General features: G+C 44.8%; 1 protein-coding gene across 3 annotated transcripts; it reads left to right on the top strand.

Annotated features, from left to right (window-relative positions):
- The first annotated feature begins 987 nt into the window (after positions 1-987).
- Positions 988-24,390, top strand: eya2 (EYA transcriptional coactivator and phosphatase 2). 3 transcript variants are annotated; one of them, XM_078092946.1, is made up of 18 exons: positions 1,020-1,290; positions 5,056-5,204; positions 5,615-5,692; positions 10,291-10,372; positions 10,772-10,813; positions 11,176-11,286; positions 11,689-11,805; positions 14,570-14,646; positions 14,937-15,120; positions 15,392-15,525; positions 15,647-15,730; positions 18,780-18,869; positions 20,685-20,743; positions 21,474-21,634; positions 22,318-22,432; positions 22,574-22,695; positions 22,808-22,908; positions 23,231-24,390. In XM_078092946.1, exons 6-18 carry the CDS (start codon positions 11,184-11,186, stop codon positions 23,309-23,311), a joined length of 1,428 nt encoding a protein of 475 aa, XP_077949072.1. In that variant the 5' UTR covers positions 1,020-1,290; positions 5,056-5,204; positions 5,615-5,692; positions 10,291-10,372; positions 10,772-10,813; positions 11,176-11,183; the 3' UTR covers positions 23,312-24,390. The 3 variants fall into 3 exon arrangements, with proteins under 3 accessions (XP_040058585.1, XP_077949072.1, XP_040058587.1); XM_040202653.2 differs by lacking the exon at positions 5,056-5,204 and having other exon boundaries at positions 1,021-1,290; XM_040202651.2 differs by lacking the exons at positions 5,056-5,204; positions 5,615-5,692 and having other exon boundaries at positions 988-1,290.
- The last annotated feature ends 169 nt before the right edge of the window (positions 24,391-24,559 follow it).

Below are 24,559 nucleotides of genomic sequence, written 5' to 3'. Positions count from 1 at the left end.
TGAAGCAGGTGATGTGCTCTAGGCATCGGAGTCAATGATGATCATCTATAGATAGAAACGATAATCGATGGCGATGCCTGATCGTTTATTATGGGAATGTCAGAAAGAATGTTGAACATTTTAACAAGTCGTAGCTAAAGTGGGAAAAGGACAATGATGATGTACAGGTGTCAGTATCACGATTATCGACCTTCAAACGGAGTGAGTCAGAATAATGAAAAAGAACTTCAATATCAAGATTTGAAAGAATGGACTGAATTAGGTTCCAAATGAATAAGTATTATGAAACTTCCATAGCTGAGACCAATTAAATATTTTTGTCTATTTAGAATTGAGTACAGATGTTTATTAAGTATTGTCTTTTTTAACCTTAAAGATGTCCAGCAGGGGAAATCATTTTATTAACTACACTAATAGGAGGCACTTTGTATTTTCAATTTATGTTATTTTATATTTGTAGATTATACATACAGAACAAAATATGACACATGTTCCGTTAATTATCTTCAACAACCAGCAGTAAATAGGCTGATTGCATTACAACTCATTTAAACTCGAATATTTAGCACATTCTGCTGAATAATCAGAGAAATTGCACCTGATTCTTTAGGACTATCATTGAGGGGGATGGGAATCACGAAGCCACAGCCCCTTGACAAAAAAAAACCCGGTCAATAGCCCGCAGTTATTTACCACAAACTAACAAATCCTCCTATCTGGAGTGCATGCGGAGAATCCGCTGAATGGTTTGCGGGTCTTTGTATAAACAAACGCGAAGAAGAGCTCCTGACCAAACAAAGATTTCAAGCGCAGATACAGAAGAAGGAGAAAAGGCCGCTGACAAACAAAGCGCTTCTGCTGGCGGAATGAGTTGGAGGTGTTTTTTGGGGGGGGGGATACGGGAGCGCGCTCTAGCGTGCACGCTAGCGAGGAGGCGGAGGAGGAGGAGGGGGAGGAGGAGGAGGAGGGGGAGGAACCAGAAATCCTCCCTCATTTACTTAACATCACTTCCCCACCGCCGGGGAAAGCAAACACGCTCCTGAAGCTGCGCAGGAAGGCTGCAGATATCGACGCGAGTGAGTGCGCGCACAAAGCTGTCAGCACCCGGGAGCCTCTCGTGCCTCCTCTTCCTCCTCCTCCTCTTCCTCCTCTCCCTCCTCTTCATCCTCGCGAACTGCGAGTCATCGCGAGCGCTCACCTGGCCGCTCGGAGTCTGCGGGGTCCGGTGGGCATGGGGAGACAACTGCTCTGATCACAATCGGATTTTTTTCCTCCTGCTTTCTAAGAATGGTGAGTGGAAAAGAAGTGTTTTATTTAAAAATCTATTTTTAAAATATTTCTGTTCAGCTCCGTTGGTGTTCAATTCCGGTGGTAAATAAACATCATTTATAAGTCGCAATTATCTCAGAAGAACGACCTCTGAATAAGAAGCTGACACTCGTGTATCGTGTTAAATTCATCAAATATCTTAAATCACGGTACATTAACATGAGAGAGAATATTCAACTGTATTGTCTGTCCAAACATGTTCAACTGATTTTATTAACTTCACCTAATTCATACAAATATCAGGCTAATACATTAAGGGAAATAATTGAAAACATATATTTTCATATAACGTGTGAGTATATAATAACAAATACAAGACTTAGATCATAAACTTAATCGTCAAGGGGAAAATCAACACAAAATGCCTCACACAAACAAAACGCTTGTTGAACATATGTGTGGAGTTTACTACACAAAGTATATTGTAGGGCAGAAATAGGCCGGCCAACGTAAAATGCAAATATTAGTCTGTTGGAGGCTCTTCACGTCAGCTGCGGATACTTTCATTTTCTTCTTAACTATTAATCCTGACTTTCTTTAAAATCCCTTTAAAATATGTGGAGGGCACCTTCTCCTAGATTGAGCTCTTTTGTTTTTCTTGGTGCTGGATGAATCCGTGCAACGTTTTTTTGGCTCGGTTTAGGTGAAGATTACACTGAAATCACTGACACCCCCCTCAGCCATGCAGAGACCCTCATTAACTAAATTAGGGGAGCCTCGCTAAGCATTTTTCAAAGGCTGGTATTCATATTTTTCAAGGACCCCTTCATGGCTCCAGACTAGGAAACTCCCTCACTGTTTTTCCAACCGTTTAAATCACCTTTAAACATTTCTATCAGCTGCACGGTTGGAGAAGCACAGATTTATTGTGGCCCTTTGGTTCTCGAAAACATAAATAGATTTAAAGAAAAGAAATATGACGTTGAACTCATTGGCATCCGATTTGGTAAGATCTTCATGAAATGTAATTTACGTTACGAAATATGTGAGATCTCAGTATAATTTTATTTCTTAACAACAATTTCCATATTTGGAACTATGAACTGGAACTATTTTTGTTTTCGCATTTTCATAGATCAGAGCTTTTGTTTTTGACTTAACCTTCGTCGCAGTTTGTATAACACTGAAATGTTTTTCCCACTTTTCTCTGCTTTGTATCAGATACATTTTGTCCTTGTCCCAGTCAGTTATCCGACATAAACCTGCAGGGATAAAACCGGCCACAGTTGGATTTTATTTAGATGGTTGTTGTATCTTATTCAAGTCTGTGACGGATTGTAAATCTCTGTAATTCTGAAGACCTCTTTTTCTATACCTGTATTTAAACCCCCACAAATACCATACAAGGGTCTCGATGGAGGGGTGGTGGTGTGTGTGTGTGTGTGTGTGTGTGTGTGTGTGTGTGTGTGTGTGTGTGTGTGTGTGTGTGTGTGTGTGTGTGCTCAGACCACATACCGAAAGTGTGTGCTCGGGTGTGTTTGATTTAACACTGCGGTTCGTCTCTTAATAACATTAGGCCCCATTTCTTGACTGCTGGGCCGGGTCCCTCTCACCCTCTCACCCTCTCTCCCTCCCTCTCTCTCTCTCTCTCTCTCTCCTCGGCCTTCATGGTTCCTATTACTAGCTCTAATAAATTGTGAATAAGCAGCAGCCCGAAACGTCCCGGGCTGTGGAGAATTCCCCATCCTGTAGCGCGAGGCACCCCCTCTTAAGAAAACACAAATTAATTCCAAACCCCTCTGTGGCCAAACGTTCGTGGAATGATAAATATTTTCGTAGGAAGCTCTGCTCTTCCTGACTTTATCTGCACCAATTTCATTATATTTCTTTACAGCCGCACAGTTCTTGATGTCCCTTTAGCTTCTGTGCATCTCTCACCTCCTCCTGCTCCTCTTCTCCTTCCATCTCCCTCTGGGAGGCGAACAGGCTCGCTGACCGTAACCCAGAGTTACAGTAGGGCTCAACCCTTAAATAGGAAAATGTATTCAATGCTCCCTCCTTTTCTGAATTGGTATTAAAATCTAAACCGATGAGTTCCATTTTGTCAGTTCATTCAATATTAAAACAGGTTTACGCCCTTTCTGTTTTATGAGGCGTTGTATTCCTTCCCTCACGCTGTCTTTTTGTTTTTGCTCAACTCTGTGAACAAGGAAATCTCTCTCAATTTGCACGCAAACAAGTTTAACAGGTGATAAAGATGACAAGGTTCATTATCAAATAGTTTGTCTTGGCTTTGATAGTAAAATAAGCATTTTATTTGAGCTGCAAAGCAACCACGCAACACTTCTAACTTTAAAGTAAGAACAGCGGGCATTTGTGATCTCCTTCATTTACTGGTCATTGGCTTCTTTATTCTTATGCATTTCCACATTACTAACAAAACGAGTGTCACTTCTTTCAGTTTCTTCAGTGATTTATGTCTAACTCTGTTTTGTATACCAATCATCGTGGAACAGAGTAAAGTTGAAGTCTTCTAGGTTTTCATGGGACGAATGCCTCTGAACCTTATACAACTTCAGAAGAAGCAATCATGAGTGTAGCCTGATATGTGCAGCTGTCTTGATAAACAGAAAGCCCGACTAAATCAAAACTGCCCCAACTATTATTTGTAAAACCTCATATTCTGTCAAGAAAAGCATTAAAGCAACACGGGGACAACAAAGACAACACCTTTTAGGCTCATTTCCCTTATTTCTTGTTTTCTGAAAAGCTGACTTTAGTTCTGCTGATGTTTCTGTTGGTGTGTGTGTGTGTGTGTGTGTGTGTGTGTCAGAGCCCCGATCAGGTACAGGACATCGGGTTGTAGCGTGCCGGTTTTGTTTTGAGGCCTTGAGCGTGTGCAAATCTGTAGAAACGCCTAATTGTTTAGTGAAACATAAGCTCGGGACTGAAAAAAAAGCTGCTGGATATTCTAATGGTGACTTAGCGCACTTCCTTCTAAAAGTATTCTCCCTCTCGCACCCTTCCCTCCCCTCTTTAACTCCCTTAAAGCCCCGGAGAGCAGCCGAGGAGGCCTCGCGGTGATGTGTGTGTGTGTATTAAACCCTGGGCAGACAACAGCTGTCCCTCTGACTGTCTCCACTCTCCTTATCTCATCCCGCGAATGGAGAAGCCTCACACATCGCAGCGTTTAGCCTGCCGTGATCATATTTATTCTTTTTGTGCTTAATAACTGTTTGGCCGGTTTCCACCCAGAGGAGAATTTTTTTTTTTTAAAGGGTGACACAGTTTTTCTTCCTGATTAAACTCCCCAACCCACACCCACATTTTTACAATACCTCATTTATGCTGCGTTCTTATCTCCCCCAAAAAGACATAAATCCCTGCCTGGCTTTCCCCTTTCTCTCACTTTCTCCATCTCACACACACACACACACTTGCACAGTAAATCTAATAGTAAAGAAGTAATTGGACCTCAGTCCATCTGTACCGCCTGTGAGCTTCGGCTACCAGCGACCTCCGTCTGGCCAGCTGTTAGCAACTACGGCGTCCACTGGCCGCCTCCTGCTGAGGAGGCTGATGGAGGGCGAACCTTTTCATCCTAATGACTAATAAAGCAGGCGGTCTGCTAGCTGCCCGCGTCTACATTAGTGTGCACGTGCGAGTTCATTAGAGAAAAACAGCAGCGCTCATGCAGTCAGGCGTGTGCCAGTTTGTGAGTGTGCGAGCGCGTGTGTGACCAGATGTTTTTTCTTTTTTTTTTTTTTTGCCTTTACCTGGGGACAGACCACCATCTGACTGGGGGTCAGCCCAGACCAGCCCCACACCAGCTCCTGCGGGCTGCTGGGAGGTCTGCCAGCTGTCCCTCACTTTGACCCCTGTCCCGGGCCACTGGTTCTGGGGGGAGGGGGGGGAGTCAGAGTCTGGGCCTTGGGGTAGGTGGTCCTTTTCCCAGATTTGGCCATATCACCGCCGGAGGGGGAAAAATAGTTTGTGATATAATTAGAGTTTGAGTGTCGGTTAATGGGCAGCGAAGGCCAGCGAGGGAGAGAACGTGCGCTGCAGAAAAACCAAGATAAAGACACTTGGGATTGTGGAATAGAGAGGCTTTGATTACAGGGGGACAGGAGGGGGAAAGCTTCTGGCATTAAAGCAAGTCTTGTGGCAGCGAGTCAGTCAAGTGGAAAAGAGAGGCCACCGAGTCTAAGAGGTAAAGTTACACAGCGCAGACAGAGTGGGCAACAGGTTCACCGCTGCCAGGGATTAATCGGGGCCCCTCCTACAATGACTCCTGTTCTCTATCTGTCATTATGTGACTTAACCGTTTGCTCACTTTTCATTTTAGGATCCTCGGCATTAGCCAGGTGTGCGTGTGTTTCGGGTTATTTGAGGAGAACGTTGTCCCGGAGTCCCCCTGTCCCCTGTGAGTAATCGCTTGCCGTGAGTTTTTAGAACTGGTTTTTCAGGTTTCTTCATTTCTGCTTGTTGATGTAAACACCATAATGGCTGAATTAGCGGAGGAGGTCCGCACGCCGGCTGTGTGAAACCGCACCGAGACGGGTCACGGCAATAGCGAACAAGGTGGTGGAAACATGGGAACATCTTACTCTGGTGTTTTCTCTCTCTACCGTCTCAGCAAATTTAGCGCTCGGTGTCAACAGGAAAAAGGAAACGTCAGGGTGCTGTTGACGCCGGTCTTTTTGCTAACGGCAAACATCAAGCACCGTTTTCCGCTGTTAATAGGTTTGGGCAAAGCAGCAACACTAAATTGTAGTGAATCTGGTTTATCACAAAAAGGACCATTTCAGTTCGTACCAGCAGGGATGTTTCTGGAAGACGACACACACTCTGTGTAAAAATATCACATTTGATGCTATAATGTGTGCAGGGCACGCTGGGAATGTCTTTGGCCGTCAATAGATTCTCTGGTTCCTGAGGTCGTGGTGGGTGGAGATTATCAATCCTCAACATCTGTTAGTGGACCACCAGCAGTTCTGAGCCTCTCTGTGGACGAGTAATGAAGGGAAATGTTCTCTTATTCACAACTGTACACAGTTCGTTTATTTAAAACAGGTTCTTCAACTGCTAATTGGAGGTTTAACACAGTGCTGTAGGATTAAGTCTCAAAAGACCTAAATGAGTCAGCTTCTTTTGTACTTCTGGATACTTCGTGGAAGTCAATGGGTTCTGGGTTAGATGACCAATGGTCTGTAGTCAACTGAAGCTTTAAAGGCTTTCTTATACGACCTTTCAAGAAATGACCCTGAGTTCGACCTGTTTGTGGTGTTAAAAAATATGGTCGCTGAGAAGTAGTGAAGTGAGAGAGAACATATTCACAGCCTCGTTCGGGACACTCACACTCACATGGCCGCGGTGTAGTTGGTTTATAGTCCAACGTTGGAGTTTTTTACCGCTACCTATAGCTTTTGCTTTAAACATTATTGATTTCTGAAAATGACTTCCGGAAAAAAGTATCAGGATCTGGTGTTTGAGGGTTTATTTTTCTGTAATATCCATAATTGTTTGGAAAAATCCAATTCTCACAGCACTATTCCATTTGAAGAGACTTTCCTATGGCTCTTTTTGGCACTTAAAGTTTGAAAACCAATTGGCATCTTTTGGGATCATTTATAACACATTTAGTACCTTTTTATTTAAAGAGAAATTCAAACACTTCCAGTTTCCAGTTTACTACTCCTCCTTACGTTATTAAAAAGGAAACAGGAGGAGTTTTGTTACGTTCATTTAATTGACATTTTTCACCCTTTTCTATCATTTGAACAATTGATCAACTGGTTTAACCAGAAATCTGTAGACTAAGCACATGTTTGTTTATACACATATGTTTTGTACATGCGATCTAGCAAGTTTATATGTCTGCATATGCGGATTATTGAAGGATTATCAGGTTTAGATTGATGTGAGGAGTTTGCAGATAAGAGGTGATGGCTTTCACTCTCTAAATATAGATGCCGTTTAAAAGATTTAAAGGATAAAACTAATTGTACTGCTGGGTGCCAAAGGTGGTGAAAGAGAGCAGGCGCTGGCAGATGGCACAGCTTTCCGCCGTGAAGCCCCCGATGCTCAAATACTGGGCCCTTGTTCTGTGTCTTTTATTATCGACTGAGAGAGAAAGGGTTTGTGTCCCCGACGTCGCCTCCGGCACTTTGACTGGGGCCCCTCCAGGTGGGGTCCCATATGGCTCGGCCAAGTCACCTTGTCTCGTGATGCACAGCGCTTCAGTAAAAGGTCAAACCATGGGAGGGTCACCGCAGTGGGTGACCGGCCTATCACATGTCCAATCCTCACACACAGTCCAAACTGTAACACACAGTTAACATACAATTAAAACCCTAAGTTCACCAATGTAGAGAAGAGAAACTTGCACACAGCCTTCGTATCAGATTTAAAAGCAAAACGATACCAAATTCAAACCATACCAAAAAAGTTTATCCAAAGGAGAAGAGAGCTGATCTTTTATGTTACAAGTTGTTTGGGATTTTTACTGTTCCATATATTTACAACGCAGGGTTTTACTTACTCAAACACATTAGTTAATATGTCATTCCGAGTCTGTTGTTGGCTGACAACGCTTTCGACAAAAGGTTATAGGTGCGTTATTCCCGAGTGATTATCACTAGAAGCACTTTTAACTTTGAATGGACCCAAACGGGTCAGTTTTTTTGTCTCTCATCATTTGGTTGAACTACAGTTAAATATGCACTGACCCAGCGAGGTGCTTTAACTGTATCGAATGACATTTCAACTTAAAGCACAATACGCCATCCTGTGATGTAATCCGTCAGCACAAAGGCTAGAATTTGATATCCGTGAAAGAAGCAGTGGTCTAGCGGAACCCCGGGACCCAGGTGAAGCTGGTGGGACCTCCCGTGGCCTCCCGTGGCCCTGCTGGGTTTGTTTTAGCTTCAGTTTCAGCCCTCTGCTCTCCACGTCTCTGCTGAGCTCCGCTGAGCTCCGCTCGTCTTCCCTCCGGTGTCCTGCAGTTCCCATGGCCTTGCGCGTCCTCCTCCCAGGCCTCACCCTGAACCAGGAAGTGCCTTCCTTATTGCACACAGTTAGTGTGTGAGTGTGTACGTGCATGCGTACGTGTGCACACAGGACTATTGCAGCGATGCAGCTGAAGTCAAGGAGACTTTTTGCAGGCGCCCGCGTTCACTTTTGATCCCTTGGAAGCACAATGAGATGCTGAAACACGACAGCACTTTTCTTATCCCCCCCCACCCCCCCCCCACCCACCCCCCTTCCGTGCTGCAGGATCAGTGTTACTCTCTCAAGCTTCACGGCCTGCGGGTGACAAAGGTCAGATCAACATCTCTGATGGCTGCAGGGTCTTAAAGGTTATTTAAATTGGAAAATAATAGTAAAAATCATTGATAAACAATTGATGTAGTTTCAATGGTTTGGATTAAAAGCATAGCTTTTCAAATTGAATTAAAGCTAAAAATAAAACATTTCTTGTTTAATTCACAAGTTTAGTAGATTAGTAATAGAAATCAATGACTTAGTGTCAAATTTGTCTTTATTTTATGGTCAATAACACAGATTTGCAGGTGTATTTTTTGCTGCAGAGTTGTGGTTGTGTTTCACGGTTGAAGTGCTGTTATTTTCTCAGATAACACTGTGAGGTGTCCCGGGTGTTTTTAAAGCAGGGCGGTGGGCGGTGGGGGGGGCAGCTCCATCAGCTGGAGCTGCCACAGCATAAGATGTTTTTTTTTTTCTCTGCTTTTCTGTCAAAAACGCTCCTGTTAATGACACGAGAACGACACAAACGACACTGTAAGTCGTGTCAGGCGATGCCAGTGACGCTTCTGCTGACTGTCACACGTGGTCACTTTTCTCAGAGAGCGAGAGGCCTTTTTCCACCCTCACCTTCATCTGCTGTTTAAGCCCCGCTGCCCCTATAATTCATGACTGTCATCTGTCTCTGTCGTGGTGTTGTCAGCCAGATCAGAGGTCAGCCAGTTTGCCGCGGCTTCGCCAGATTGGAATGGCCCAGAGGCAAAGAGAGAGAGAGAGAGCGAGAGAGAGAGAGAGAGAGAAAAGAGGGAGAGACGGAGAGAAAAGGCATAAGTAAAGTCGTTTGCGCTGTTGTGTCTTGCCATGTGGAATAAATAAACAAGGGTAACGTTCCATATCATTTTGGAAGCTGAAGAAATTCTCTCTATCGACTAAACTCAGAAAGTCGCCGTTGATATTATCGTGTTAAAACAATTGAACTGAAGTTAACAAACTGTTTATATTGTTGCACGCAGCAGAATTAAATCAGATTTCCCCTGATACAAAATACAGGAAGATAAGTCAGTACGACAGTATGTCTGTGGTACCCTGTGTGAGTCCGCTGTCGACCAGACTGACCTCTTTCAGCTTCCTGCTCAGACTAATTCGTGTGGCATTGACCTTTTGACCTCCCGATTACTGAGCCAAGACCTCCCCTTCCCTCTATTCTTTTCCCCTTCATTCAACTCTCGCTCTTTTATCTCCACATTCGTCTAATTGAGGGAAGTACAATGGAAGGGATAGCGGCCTCTCCCCTGGCTCGTCCTGTCGCCGACGGCAACAGCAGAAAGAAATTGTGAAAGAACCCACACGCTGCCATTATCTAAAAATGTGGACGGCAGCCTCGTTCTCGTTTTATTTCCTTGAAGGAGCTCCACAGAGACGGTTCCCACTGCCGAGCAGCACAGTGAGTCAGCACCGGCGGAGCATTTTTCCATAATTTTAACAATGTCACCTGTCGGGTTCCATCGTCTCATCGTTTAACTGTCAGAGTCTCTTATGACCAAACTCTTCCCAACAAGCACCGCGTTCATCGATTTCTCTTTCTCCTTCCGTCTACCCTCAGGAACTATTCACCTCTTGAACCGCGCTCGGAGAAAATACCTGCCCGCCCCTCCCCTCCCTTCCCCCATCCTGCTGCCACAGGGCAGGAGGCACGTCGCCATGTGTCAGTCACCTGCATACCTGTGTCCTGATGCCGAGTGTTGGCTATTGTTTCCACAGGAGAGTTGACGGCTCGGGAGGAACCTGACCAACAGCAGTGTGTGACGGGACACGGAGGATAAAGCTCTCTCTACAGAGCCAGGTGAGAGGGCAAAAGTACAACAGGGTGGGGTAAAGGAGGTACTGCAGTCATCCAGTCGCACACATTGTACTCTCTGAAAACAAACCCAGGTATGGTGATAAAACTGCTCACCATGTCGGCACACCCTCATGCCCGCAGTGGGATATTTTCACCACTTAACGAGTATCTAAAGTGTAATTGAATGTAGAAAAACTGCATTGATTTTTCAGTTGACGGCCAAGCGTTTCGTGAAATCTTTCTCGTTGGGAGAAAAGCGTCTCCTGCAGAACACAATTTCTCTGGATTTGTACAAATGAAAAATGCTGAATCTGGTTACAACTCTATTAGTTTCAAGTTTTAACTTCCTAACTGCTTTCATTGTGTATTTTGTGACTTTGCCTGTTTTTGCTTCATTCACAGGGTTCCATATAATCCATTTCAAAGTCATCGTACCTACTGCGGGTGAGTTCTTTGTGACGATTTGTTGTCAAAATTGAAAGTGAAATTGTATTACTATTTTGTCACGCAATGTCTTTGTGTTCATATCAAATGCAGCTCTACTCTGATGTTGTTATAACATGACAGCGTGATGTATTTGACTGGAAACGTTCAATCCAACTTTTTTTGGTAATAGTTTCAGATTCAGATTTAACTGGCGTAAGTTTCCCAGCATGTGTTGTTTGGTTTGTTCTGTTCGTGGCATTAAAAGGAAGTGTTACTGTGTTCTTCCTCACACTCGCTTCTAACCGTGTTCAATTGTACTGGACGAGAGAAAAGAGAAACTCGCTATTAAAAGTTCCCTCATTATTTCATCCTTATTTTAGATCCGCCCATGGCTGCGTACGGACAGACTCAGTACAGCCCGGCCCTCCAGGCCGCTGGGCCGTACACACCGTACCCCCACCACACACAGGGCTACAGCGTGCCCTCCTACAGTGAGTGCGAACAAACATTCCGTAGATGCAGGAATTCTTTTGATAATCATCACCAAAGGGGAATGTTTGTGTAAAGTGATGGCAAAGTGTTTGGATGGATCTGGGATTATTTGCATCAGATGCTGCAAGGTGGTGCCGCCCGCTTTTTTTTTCCTGATGTGATGCTGTAACAATACATCAATATACAACTGGAAACTAATTCAGTCGCTTTTTTCACAGATTCAATGTCATCTATAAACTGACGATTGTGTGGGTCATTATTATTGGTTAATCCACAGTGGAATGAATATCTAAATATTTTTTTTTGAATGAATGTAAAAAAAACTTCCATATTATCTAGTTGGCTCATGGAACCAAACGCATTCAACTTGTGCTCCCTTCGCGGCTTCTCTCCATGCTAAGACATTAAAACAGAAGACGGCCTGAGTCATTCTCCAGGGCAGACGGGACTACTGGGCTACTCGAACTTCAGCAGCACTCCTCCGGGTCAGAGCCTCTACAGCTACTCGCACACGCACGGTGAGCCGGAAACTCTGTTCGCACAAACCTTCCAAACGCCATCTTCCATCCTTGTTCTTCCTTCCTCGACCCTTTCACTCCTCTCCTCCTCCTCCTCGTCTTTCTCTATTTTCCTCTGCCACACCTGTTCCCCATTAGCCGCGGTCTGGACTCCTGGCGTCAAAAGTCTCCCCGCCCCTCCTCTTTTCCCGGGGTCAGGCCCCCTTTCTCCACTCAGACCAACAACACAGCATGCGAGCGCTGGTGTCTGTTGGAGAGGAACAGACGGTGAGAAAACATATAGACGGAGAGGATGGAGGAAAGGAACTAAAAACAAAGGATAGCCGAGAACAAGAGATGGGCGCAAGGTCCTTGCTGGAAAAACAACAACTCAAATGAAGGTTGTGGCTCTCTTTGCCCGAGCATGGCCCCTACTGCGTGTTTTTGCAACTGTGTGTGCGTGTGTGTGTGTGTGTGTGTGTGTGCTGTAAACATTCCTCAGTCGTCCGGCGCCCAAAGCATGACTCGCTCAGTGCGACTTTATGGCTTTGAAAGCAGCATGAAATTGACCTTGTGTGTGGGAGGGGAGAGGTTAAGGTGCGTTATACGGAGGGGGGGGGGGGGGGGGGGTTAATGTTGCAGACGAGGGGGATGACCCCGTTTCCACTGTATGGAGGAGACAAAAGGGAGACAAAACAGGATGAAAAGGGCAAAGCGATGAGGTTTGGAGTTTCCTACTGTAAATCGCAGCTCAGTACAGTGGGGATTGCAACATGAGCAAATCGTTATAACCATTATTATGGGCCAGTGCGTTCGCATAGCATCCATCTTGCAGATGGATAGACAGGTACTTTTTGCTAATTTTAATAATTAAAGTTAGAAATCATTGTAAAAAACTGTAGTAATTTGACCAAAAAGTGGTTTTAGATGAAAGGAAGTAGAAATAAGGGCCAAAGACTCCAGTTGTACTTATTAAGTTGATAACAACCAGCACATGAGTTACAGATCGCCTCTTCCTTTTCTGTTCTCTTTTGGTTTCCCACGTCACCTCCGTTTAGGAGAATATTCAGATGTCAGACATTATGGCGGGATATAAAATACACGTAAACAAACTTGTGATGAAGCCTCTTACAAGCTGCAAAGCCCCCAATGACTCTGCTCTGCCAGTGCGCGACCGATGAACCAACAACCTTTTTTTCTCTTTTGTTTGAAAGACACTGTTCCCAAACAAAATAAATTTGTTTGAATATTTTTATGCATAAATCATATACTGCAAACTTCAAACAGCATTTAACTGCCACATCAACCGAATGTTTGTAGGATTTCATAATGTTTCCATGTCTTCCATTATGCTGTACACAATACACGCACAGCACGCACACACGGACGGGGACAGACACCACAAAAAGCCATCAAAAACACGTACCGCTCACTGCGCGCACGACTGAAACCAAACCAGGACTATGGGAGCATTCTTGTGTTTATTCGAGAGACCTCTTGTATTTTTCCCTTCAGTCGCTTTGAAGATTGTTGTGTTGTCCGGGGAGGTTTTAGTGTGGTTCTTCCACTGAGTCATTATTCTCTGGGTTTGTCACTTTGCCGCTGTGGAGGGGAGGAGAAGCAAAGTGGAACAAGAGCGAGCAGTAGTGAACTGAAGTTTTCAAAAAGTTGGGGTCGTAAGTCTTTGTTGCCCCCCCGTAGTAAAGCCAGCAGTCACGGCAGGTCACAGGAAGGAATAGTATATACGTTTCTATTTAAAAGGTCTGAGAGTACTTTATATCCATAGTATTAACTTCTTACTGCACATTAAAAAAATACCCATCAATAAACAGTACAGTTGGGAACCAAGCAGCTGTTGATCTTGTCTGCCAGCAACAAGTCAGCAGTTAATGACAATGGCGGCATTTCGGAGCCCATTGCGCTCCCCATCGTGGGAGGAGCACGGCCCAGGAAAACCCACACGGGGCTGCAGAAAGTTTTCACTTGTCTAGTGGGATATCTAAACCTCCCTCTGCTCGGATTTGCCCAAAATTCCATCCAGACTTTGTAGCTCGTACAGGATTAATTTACTCTCTGGGCAACTAAGAGGTTGAACTTGGTGGTTTCTGAGTAAAATGTTTTGAAAACTGTTGGACGGGTCGTCATTGGAATTTGTTCTACTCAGGATGAATTGTCATAACTGGGGATGACTTTGTATTTGATTTAGTTCCATGAACTTTGGTGGCCTGATCGATCCCAGCTGGGGAACTTTGTACCTGCGTTGTGCCGCCGTGCTGAAGAACAGCCTCTAAGAGCTTTGAAACCTTCGTGACCTTTTGAGATCCATCTAACGAGCTAAATTAAAGCGCTGCAGGTGGAGGTGAAATAATGAATCAGTCACGCAAACAGCGTGGACGGACTTGAAAGTAAAGGTTCAGTGTGAGGCGGCATCGCCGGTGGTGGTGGTGGTGGTGGGGAGGGGGTTGCTTTGAGGAAAGGTATATTCTTGCCCTGGCTTGATTGTACTGAGAAGATTTCCAGCGACTTTCACACCTGCACTGTCATGCCAAACATAAATCTCCCCTCACCTGCAGCACTGACGTGTCGCAGGGGAAGGAGTCACGGTCTGCTGCTCATCACCTCCTCCACGCAGTTAAACAGATCCCATCGTTTCGTTTGTGAAATCATATCTTATGGGTTGGTTACACGGTCAAATCTCTCACCAGTTTGTAACTCTTCTCCACCCTGCATGATCAAGTGTTTCCTAAAAGGTTTGACCTTTGTCTTTGTTGCGTCATTTTTACAGGTGGGGGTATTCCGTCTGGAATTTTTCAAGGCCCTCATGCGATCTCAAGTTCAACCACATTCAACTCCACCCAGCAAGTGAGTAATGTTTTGCTGTGAAGAAACGTTTAAAAAAAAAAAAACATCCGCTAATAACACATTGACCCTGTACGGGTAGATACAGAAGGTGTATTCAGGGGCACTTTTTGTCACCGTGGCTCACACACACTCAAACAATACCAGCTGTCACGGCTGGTGATTATATTTAACCTGACAAGTAGTATCTTAATGTAGCGATACCGTCACAAAATAAATCATGTTTTTGGACGCCTCGTTTTGGAACGTCAATGACGCTGGCTGGATAAAGTCCTTCGTTTACCTCTTGACAGGAGTTCTCAGCCTACTCGAGCTACAGCCAGAGTCAGTACTCCCCGTATTATAATTCCCATCACTACAACGGCCCCTACCTGGCCAGCAGCAACATCAGCCCCGCTGCCATCCCAACTCCGCTGGGGTACCAGCATCCAGAACACCCCGTCATGCTGCCCAATCACAGCCCAGAGTCACACACAGGCAAGTGGTCTTAAATGGTCACGTGGTGACACGAGCATGAAAGATGACTAACCTTTTTTTTTTCTTCTTTTGTATGCCTTCCAATACTTCCCATAATGCAACTCTGTGGCATATTTTGAATTCTCCATGACTAGTAGATCAAGTGTAAAAAGTGGTACCCTCATGATGAATCTTTGAAAACGTTTGTATTATAGAAACTGTTGTGTGTGTGTGCGTGTGTGTGTGTGTGTGTGTGTGTGTGTGTGTGTGTGTGTGTGTGTGTGCGTTGTAGGAGAGTACCACGCGCCGCCCAGCCCCCCCACTCCAGGTAAAGAGGAGGTGCCTGCACGAAGAGGGTCAGATGGGAAGATGAGAGGGAGGAAAAGAGCCAGTGACCCTGCTCCACCTCTGGATTCTGATATAGAGGTAAACAAACACTCGCACAATGTTGGGAATTATCAATGTTTTTCTTTCTCTCTCACACACACACACACGCACGCATAAGCGTTCATGTGGCTAACATTACATATCTGTTATTTCACTGCAGCGTGTGTTTATCTGGGATCTGGATGAAACCATCATCATTTTCCATTCGCTCCTCACGGGAACCTTCTCCTCACGGTTTGGCAAGGTACGGTGATAGGACCCCTCCCATTGTCGTTTAGCGTAAGAGGTTTGTTCTTCGCACTTTCACAGCATTGCATCGCATGCTACGTGTGGGCAAATACAACAATCTAAGCCTCGCTTTAGTCAGCTTACCCTTTGTCTCAGGTGCTGAAGCGCTTATTGGACAAACGCTCAAAAGGTTCGGCCGCGGCTGAGACGAGTCCGCGACCTCCGGCTCTCGTCCCTGAGCATTTTCACACGCCGGCTGTTTTGCCTTTTCTGCCCTCTTTGTTTCTTTTCATAATGCACCGGGCCTGTTTGGCTACCCCGGGCGTCCCGCGGCGTGATTGACAGCCGGTGGGGCCTTCGCACAACAGACAGGCAGCCGACGAGGGAAGGCCAGCGGTGCGTGGTCTCGGTTTTTGGCCCGAGGATGCGTGTTTTGAATTCTCACGGTCCCCCTGCGGGTTGACACAAGGCTGATGGGAGTTTCACAGCAGCGTTTGTGATCGGCTCAGACCCCGGCGGGCCGCGCTCGCCGTTGTTTCTTTTTCTTTCTCTTCTGCCACGGAGAGAGAGGGAGGAGGGAGGGGAGGTGGGGGAGAAACAACAAGAGAGATAGAGCAAGAGAGTGGATGTGTTGAAATGTGACTCATGTGCCAAACATTCGTGATTCCTCCCACCACCCAAAAACTGGAGCTCAGTTGGACAGACGCTGACATCAAAACTCCGACATGCAGCCGAGGAATTAGACGAGTGACAGCGGAAAAACAGATTAACAATGCAGAGCGTCGAGGCTGCTTGCAAGCCAGCGAAGATGTTCCTTGACCTCTTGTTTCTCCCTCATTCTGCTCTGGAAACCGGCCCTTTCTCCTACTTCTCCATTTCCCCGCGTTGTGTCCCTGGTTCTGTCTGCTTTGAACTACCCAGGCTCTTCCCATTAGCGCCATCCTAATGAACTCTTACCCAGAACAAATGTTTTGGACCTTTACATACAGGCCAGTTGGGGTAATGGGTGCGTTGAAAGATGGTTGAAGCGTCTTGAGTCAGAGGTGAATAGAGGTCCACATGAGGACTTGATTCCCCTGTAACAGCTCCTCCATTATCTCAGCTATCATACCGCATCCCTCTCTGTCCTCTGGTGTGTTTTCCACATCGGACATCCTGCACAAGCGTAAAAGTGGATGTTTCAGGGGCTTCTTTTGTGTGTATTTCTCCCTCCTCTTTTTTTTCTTCTTAAATTCTTCTCTGGGGATTATCTGGAAGAGGCTTTTATTTGTCCCCCTGTGTGGAACAGCCCTTGTGATTTGGAGGAAGGCGATTATAGATAATTATTTTAATTATTTGACAAGCAGAACAATCCTTTCTTAAGCCTTTTTAACCCCTCCTTCTTCATCCATTCCATTCATCTCTTCCTCATCCGTCCAGTGTTTCTCAATCCTCCCCCTAGTCATTTTCCTACGGAACCTTTTCCGCCCTTTGGCCTCAATTATCTTTTTTTCCCTTTATCTTTTTTTTGGGGGGGTGGAGGGAGGGTGCGCATTTAATTGTCATCATTTACCATTCTTGTGTCATCAAGTCCATTTCTAGCATTTTGAGCCAGAAGGCAGCTCTATCTTGTCATTTCAGATGTACTAATCCAACATTCACCTTTGGCTGACACCGCTCCGCTTCTCCTGTCTCGCTGCCAAAGTCGAGTCGGCGCTGGCATCAAAACAACACGGCGCGCATCGCGTACACACACCTGCTTTTCTAGTCTGGAACAACAACACGCTGTTTGTCAGCCTGATCAGGATATATTTGTTTTCTCCGGGGGTTATGATGGTTTATAATTTGCTTAAGGAACCACTGAAGTGTTTGTTTGGATTTTTCCAATGCAAGACAAAAAAAGAAGCTGGGTTGGTACTGAGAGAAAGAGTCAATGCTTACATCACCGCTTGTTATGTCTTTTTCCAACTGTTGGCATTCATACAGTCCAATAACTAATGCAACATCTATGCGAAAACCTAAGAGCAGATTCTCACAACCTGCGACCTGCTCAAATATGCATTTGTTTTGGGCCAATAACTGGATGGATTGACTGATAGATTACAGTTTTTCTCACACATTCATGTCATCAATTCAGGTTCAAACTATTTCATTTGTCCAGTACTTGAACTTTGAATGAAACTACCATCAGCCTCAGTTGCACTAATTCGCAAATGTTAGCGTGCTACGAAGCTCAACTAGAGTATTTAAAATTGCAAACAATGTAGCCGCTAAGCACGTTAGCGTTGTCGCTGTGAGCGTGATAGCATGCTGATGCTAACCTTTAGCTGTGCCAGTTTGTAACCTCCGGCCTGCTGGCGGGGTCGTGGTCGCGTTGGTGTGTTTACGCGTCTTTGCATGGTAAAGCTATCAAGAGTTGGCTAGCAAATCAAATTTTTGTAGTTTACAAAATAATAATATAGATATGGCCGGTTAAGTCTTGAGGGGATTGAATGACATTATAAAGAAGTCTTCCTAATGGTTTACTGTAATGAATCAGGAAGAGGAACTAAATTCACGAAAGAATGTTTTAAGATATGAACCAGCGGCGTTTTTGACAGACAGGTAATCAATCACCTTCGCCTCTCCCTGAAACCGGTCTACGTCAATCCAGTTCATGAGTTAGCAGAGGACGTAAAAGGAAAGCAGTTCAGAGACACAAGCAGGGGACTGCACCGACAGGAGAAGAGTAATGATGTTCAATAATCCAACTGATTATTCCCTTTATGCCAAACCTATTAGAGCATCAATCTCCGGCTAAACGCATGATTGATCTTTATTTAAAACAGACTGTAGTTCACGGAGCAGTTTTCTTTCACTTAGATGCGTTGAAAGGAATGTGAGGGATAAGAACTTTTATTCGCCTGTGGGAGGATTTCAACTCAACATTGATAAGAAATGAATTGTTTTCAGACTCTGTGATCTTATTTGTTTTTAGGTCAAAATGACAGAACGTTAATGTGCACAGCGATTGAAGTGGAACTGTGCAGTGTGACTCTCGTAGCAGGTTTATTGACTGTAGCGCTGTGTGTGTGTCTGTGCATCAGGACTCATCAAAGGCCGTATCTCTTGGTTTGTGGATGGAGGAGATGATCTTCAACCTGGCCGACTCAAGACTCTTCTTCAATGACCTGGAGGTGAGATTTTAAATGGGTTTGAGAGTTGAATATTAAAGAAAAGCGTGAAGGAAGCTTGTTTAGAAAAGGTTTTGTCCCCTTAAACTGGTAGTTGGGCCATTACGCCTTACGTCACACACGTTTTTCATATCCCCATCTTTTAATCTCTGATTTATTTCCGATAAAATGGAAAATATCAGCAGTAAAACATATCTAAATGCATAAACTGGAATACCAGAAAATCTCCCCTGCAACAGCCTTGCAAAGGTTTTGACATTTGGAAGCTATTTTCTTACTTGGCAAAAAGCACAGTGGCAGTCATTGTAGAAATCCCCTCACACTGATGTCCTGTATTAATTCTTACTACAGCATTTTCCAAACAGTTTGCCCTCCTGGGTTGAGCACATTCAAAAAGGGGCTGTTAACTGCCGGCATAAGTACTTCTACAGTTTGGCCCATCTCGCTGCCTAGAAATCTTCCAGAGTTCATAACCTCTAAAACCTCAAGAGATCAGGAAAAGACTGTTTTTTTATGACCTATGGTGACTGACGAGGGCTGACGTTTTTCATCCTAAATTCCACGGCCTTGTTCTGACAAAGAAAAAAAAAGATTAGAGAGGGACGGAGAGAGAGAGAGAACAAGTCCACTTTGTGTTGTAATTATAGGTGTGCGTCTGAGCATCCGAGAGGAAAATTTGTCAAATGGGAGGAGGAACGGTCGAGAGGAGGGAAAGGAGCCAACAAGGCCATTTGCAAACCCGGTTTTTATCCCCTCTTTTGTTGTCAGGGCTCAGTAGATCTCCAAAGAAGTCAGCCGCGGCGGGCTGACAACAGCTGTTAAGTCTTGAGGGACAATTAACTTGTCCTTCCGATGTCAGCCGCTACGTCAGTGTTATGAGTGTTATGTCATAACCGCACTGCCTCTAGAAGATCGGCATGCGCGTCTGATTAATCAAATTGAGAAATTCCATTCAAGCCGTTCTAAAAGGAGAAAGTGCATGTACACGGGTAGATCGCTGTGGCTGTCTTCCACTTCATTTCCAGCTTTTGAAACTGGATTAAGACGTGAGCTGCTCGGACTCTCGGCCGTTAGTACTTTATGGTCACTGAGCGGCAGGCTGGGTTGCAGCATTTGGAAATTGAGTAACGTAGAGATGGAAGGAAGATGAGGTAGGCTAGAAAATGAAAGGAGACCCTGTCCCAGGTCGCCATGGGACGACTAGAAGTTACTCCATTACTTTTTATTATGGGAAAGATCTTTCGACCTAGAGGCTTGAAGCTGGATTACGGAAAAAAAGAGTTTAGTATTCTTTCAGAGCTTTCGTTAGACGTTCTTCCTCCTGGACAGCTATGATAGATTTATGCTCCCAGCTTTGGGTTTTCTTCCTAAATATCAAATGATAATAACTATTTCAGGTTTCTGATTTAATTGCATGTTGCTGAAGGTGTTTTGGCCGTAGCCACGCGTTCAAGTTTCAGTGTGGTTTAAATCCCTGTGGTCTGGTTGCTTGCTTTAAAATCCAGCAGCGAGGAACAACACGCGCACCCACTGTTATTGTCAGGGACAATAGGCCTTTCTTCGGTGGATTTCTTATACAGTCTATTGAAAAAAATGCAACGTTACTTTACTTTACCGGCAGCATCGCACAGCCGTGTCGACTGTCCTGTATCACCGGCGCCTCGCTGTCTTGACATCTTATTTCCTCCTTCTTTGTCTTTAACGTATATAGCGCCTATCACTCCCGCAGGCACTGCTATAGCGAAGAGACCTGCCTGTGCAGGGCTCCGCGCTGAAATGGATCTGTTGATGTATCCGCTCTCCGTTTTAATTTCCCAGGAATGTGACCAGGTTCACATTGATGACGTGGCGTCGGACGACAACGGACAAGACCTGAGGTAAACGGCCTTCTGTGTTACTGCACTCTATGGGCTCTGCTGCGGCCTGTGAACCAGACTTCACCCCCGGGGTTTAGTGCACATGCGGGGGGAAAAAAAAATCCGGGAGATGAGACAAAGAGTTTGTGCGCGTCTGTGTGTTCATGCATGCATGCAGGCATGTGCATGTCTTTTATTTGCCCGACTTCCCCGGCCGTATAATATGTCGCGGGATCATCCAACGCTTTTCTTTACTCATCATAGATCTGCTTCATCATTCCCTCTGTCTCCCTCAGTCCAGACGTTTTATTGCTGAACTTGTTGAAGCACTTTAGGATACTTTTAGGAGGAAGAGCCAGACTGTACCAAAGTATTTATTTTATTGTCCTTGGCCCTCTTTACATTCTCAAAGACGTTTCTTTATTCATCCTAGATGTGCTGAATGTATGTACTTCATGATTTCTTACAGCTTTTTCATTCCCTCAGACTCAACTGAGATGTTTGTGGTTGCACTGGCACGCTCCCTAAATTTGACAAATGGTTTACGCACTGCCTTCTTGTTCATTACCCGAATTGCTTGAATCAATCCCTCAAGCCAAGAAACTACCTACGAATAAAGTTGCGGCAGCTCCTATAGCATTCCTCCCCTGGAACAACAATGATAGTGTTACTACACGGCGCTGTGAAGAAAATGCAGTTTTGTGTCTTTATGATCTATATCCCGACTGCTTCCTGCATTGTGATCCTGCAGCACTTACAACTTTGGGTCGGATGGCTTCCAGAGCCCAGCGGGGGCCGGCTCCCTGTGCCTGGGGTCGGGGGTCCACGGAGGGGTGGACTGGATGAGGAAACTGGCTTTCCGGTACCGCCGAGTCAAGGAGATCTACAACACATACAAGAATAATGTTGGAGGTGAGCCCGGCTCCCACTTTATTGTACACTGCTGTGTGCAGAGATATTCAGATCAACAAGGTTCTGTGAGTTTTGAGGTTTTAATAAGGGTTACATGTGATGGAATTGAACCCATAAGATAAAGGCGGGAAGACAATGTTGTGGTTCATATGACTATAGAGACACTGTGAATATTTACCCGCCTGCTAAGCCACAAGCGTGAGTTCAATCTGAGCTCAGCTTCAGACCACAGGGATTTGTCTACGCTTTTTTCATACTGCATTGAGTTATACAAGCTTCCTGCTTGAGAAAAATACCATTTGAATTTTTTAAGCCCCAGTTTGTGCATCAACTAACCCTCTATTAGAGATGTGCTCTGAACAAATGACTATAAACACCTTCTAATTCCAATTAATACAATATGCTCAGTACTGTTTCATGCCCTTTTAAGTTAATTGGATCATAATGTCATTAAAAAGAAAAGAAAAGCCAGGTCCGAGCTTTTGTTCGATATGGACCCTTGTGCACTGCGGTCTACAGCTGGAAGCTTCACCTATGCTGCAAGCCACACGTCGGACGTTTTTGGTCTTAAAAAACGTCTCAGTAAATTTGATTATGTATCAGAGCTTTTGCAAGCGCACGTCCTGCCTGGTTTTGTTGCAAAGACTGAACATAAAGCTTGTGCTTCTCCCCCCGATGGGCAGGTTTGCTGGGAAGCCCCAAGCGAGAGGAATGGCTGCAGTTGAGGAGAGAGATGGAGGTCCTGACTGACCTGTGGCTGACCCAAGCACTCAAAGCCCTGGCGCTCATCAACTCGAGGTCAGTTCACGCTGCCAGCAGCTGGATTGGCACCAGCAGGTCAAACAGCCGATCATCATACGGTGTGATCAGGACAGTCCTAACTCCACGTGTCGTTTAGTGAGTGATGTAAATGTGTCCGTCCTGTCCCCTTTCCCCCAGGCCTAACTGCGTGAATGTGCTGGTAACCACCACCCAGCTCATCCCCGCGCTCTCCAAGGTGCTGCTGTACGGCCTGGGCTCGGCTTTCCCCATCGAGAACATATACAGTGCCACCAAGACAGGTGAGGAGGACCTACCGAAGAAGGCTTCCGAGATAATGACCACCGTGCTCGGTCAAAAAATGTAATTCTCGGACGCTAACATGTTCAACCCCGATTCTCTCTGTTTTGAAAGGCAAAGAGAGCTGCTTTGAGCGTGTTTCTCAGAGGTTCGGTCGGAGGGCCGTGTACGTGGTGATAGGAGACGGAGCCGAAGAAGAGTCCGTGGCCAAGAAGGTACAACTGAATCAGTTTTTGTTTTACTTTGACTGCTGAGAAATGGACCTTAACTAATCAGTTAGCTTCAAAAAACACTCCATTTCTGCCGCTTCTGTCATTTGGCTTTTTTTCTACACACTATCTTTGCATTGAAATGTCAGACAGACCTGGTTTGACAGTTCGGCAAGTCTCTTTCTGTACATTGTAGGTCATTATCCAATCCACGTTAACTTCAGTGACTAGTGGAATAAACCCCAGTGTTCACATATGTTCTGCATCGGCAGCTTAAAGTATCCTGATCCTGAATGCATTTTTTAAATGTAATTCTCCGTCCTCACAGAAGAACATGCCGTTCTGGAGGGTGTCCTGTCGAGCCGATCTTGAGGCTCTGAGCCATGCACTGGAGCTGGACTACCTCTAGAGGGCGCCGGCTGTCACGCTCTGTCCCCACTCTCCTCCCTCCCTCCTCCTGTTAGAAGCTCCTGAACTCCTGAGTGCAGCTAGCAGGTGAAGCTGCTCCAAGAAACTGATACAGTCTCACTTCAGATTCGGCAGAAAGGCCCTCAAGACGAGCTCCAAAGGCGGACATTTTCCCTTTAAGGCCAAAGGAAGCGGGTGGATTTTGAAGCGAGGCCGCGCTACATCCGAGACACATGAACCCCAATGTGCTGGACAAAAAGAAAAAGACCAAAGACAAATAAGGGACCAAAGCTTCATAACTAACCCCAGGGAACTATGGTTGATACTGCAAATATTATTTTTTAAGACCTCTTCCTTTTTTTAAATTCTGTTCATCTCAACCTCACGAAAGGTGTTCCGCTTTAGTACAGAGTGATGCACTGAATGCAAAATTGTACATCCTGTTCATTAAACACAGTGAGTACGTCTGCATGGATACAAATTTAGATTTTTTTGTTGTTGTTGTTTTATTGTGTTTTTTGTATAAACCCATTTTCAACTCACCAATACTATTTTAAAGATAAAATTAGAAACACAAAGTTACAACAGCACATTAATTCATGTTGGCCATAACAAATGTCAAATAATATTCTCCTTATCTAGAGGCTATTTAAAGTAGTCTGATTGTATTTTACCATTATAATGTGAGCTATTTATTATTGGTTAAATTGACAACACAATGAGGTAAAAAAACGTTTGGGATCGCAGGATAAAAATATCCCCTTCAAAGACCAAATCTATGCTCTTGTAAAAATGTTTTGACAAGAATTGTCTTGAAGATGTTGTATTATAGGCCGGTGCTTGAATCCTTACTTTTGATTCTGGGTTGTACATGTTGTTGTGTTCTAACACGTCTTCTTCTCTCTCCCGGTGTAATTTCCTTATAACCTGTTTGTAATATAAATAAACTGGTTGTGCATGTGCCGATTATACTGCCTGTCAGCTTAGCTATGATTTGTATATAATGCTTTATTGTTGATTTGTTTTGACAGACAGTTAAAATAGATTAATACAAAATAAATTAATTGAAATCTTGGGAAAGGTGAGTTGAATTTCATTTTACAGAGATACTACGGGGGAGACTGTTGAATAGTCCTTGTTTAAACTCAATGTTGTTGTCAAAATGTTTGTTAGAAGCGTCACATTCAGACCGAAGTAGGAACTTTTGTGAGGAAATGTCTCCCTCTTCAGGGCAGAGATGTGAACTTTG

The sequence above is a fragment of the Gasterosteus aculeatus genome, chromosome 17 (assembly GCF_964276395.1).
Source record: "Gasterosteus aculeatus chromosome 17, fGasAcu3.hap1.1, whole genome shotgun sequence".
In the NCBI taxonomy this organism is placed as follows: domain Eukaryota; kingdom Metazoa; phylum Chordata; class Actinopteri; order Perciformes; family Gasterosteidae; genus Gasterosteus; species Gasterosteus aculeatus.
The sequence above is the reverse complement of the archived record's forward strand: the minus strand, read 5'-3'. Positions and strand labels throughout refer to the sequence as shown.

Bases quoted from the DNA above. Each gene is read 5' to 3' on its own strand.
- eya2 (XM_040202651.2), top strand. From the start codon at position 11,184: ATGGCTGCGTACGGACAGACTCAGTACAGCCCGGCCCTCCAGGCCGCT. The intron at 11,287-11,688 runs GTGAGTGCGAAC...CTCCATGCTAAG, and splicing joins CTACAGCGTGCCCTCCTACA to ACATTAAAACAGAAGACGGC. The intron at 15,731-18,779 runs GTACGGTGATAG...TCTGTGCATCAG, and splicing joins TCTCCTCACGGTTTGGCAAG to GACTCATCAAAGGCCGTATC.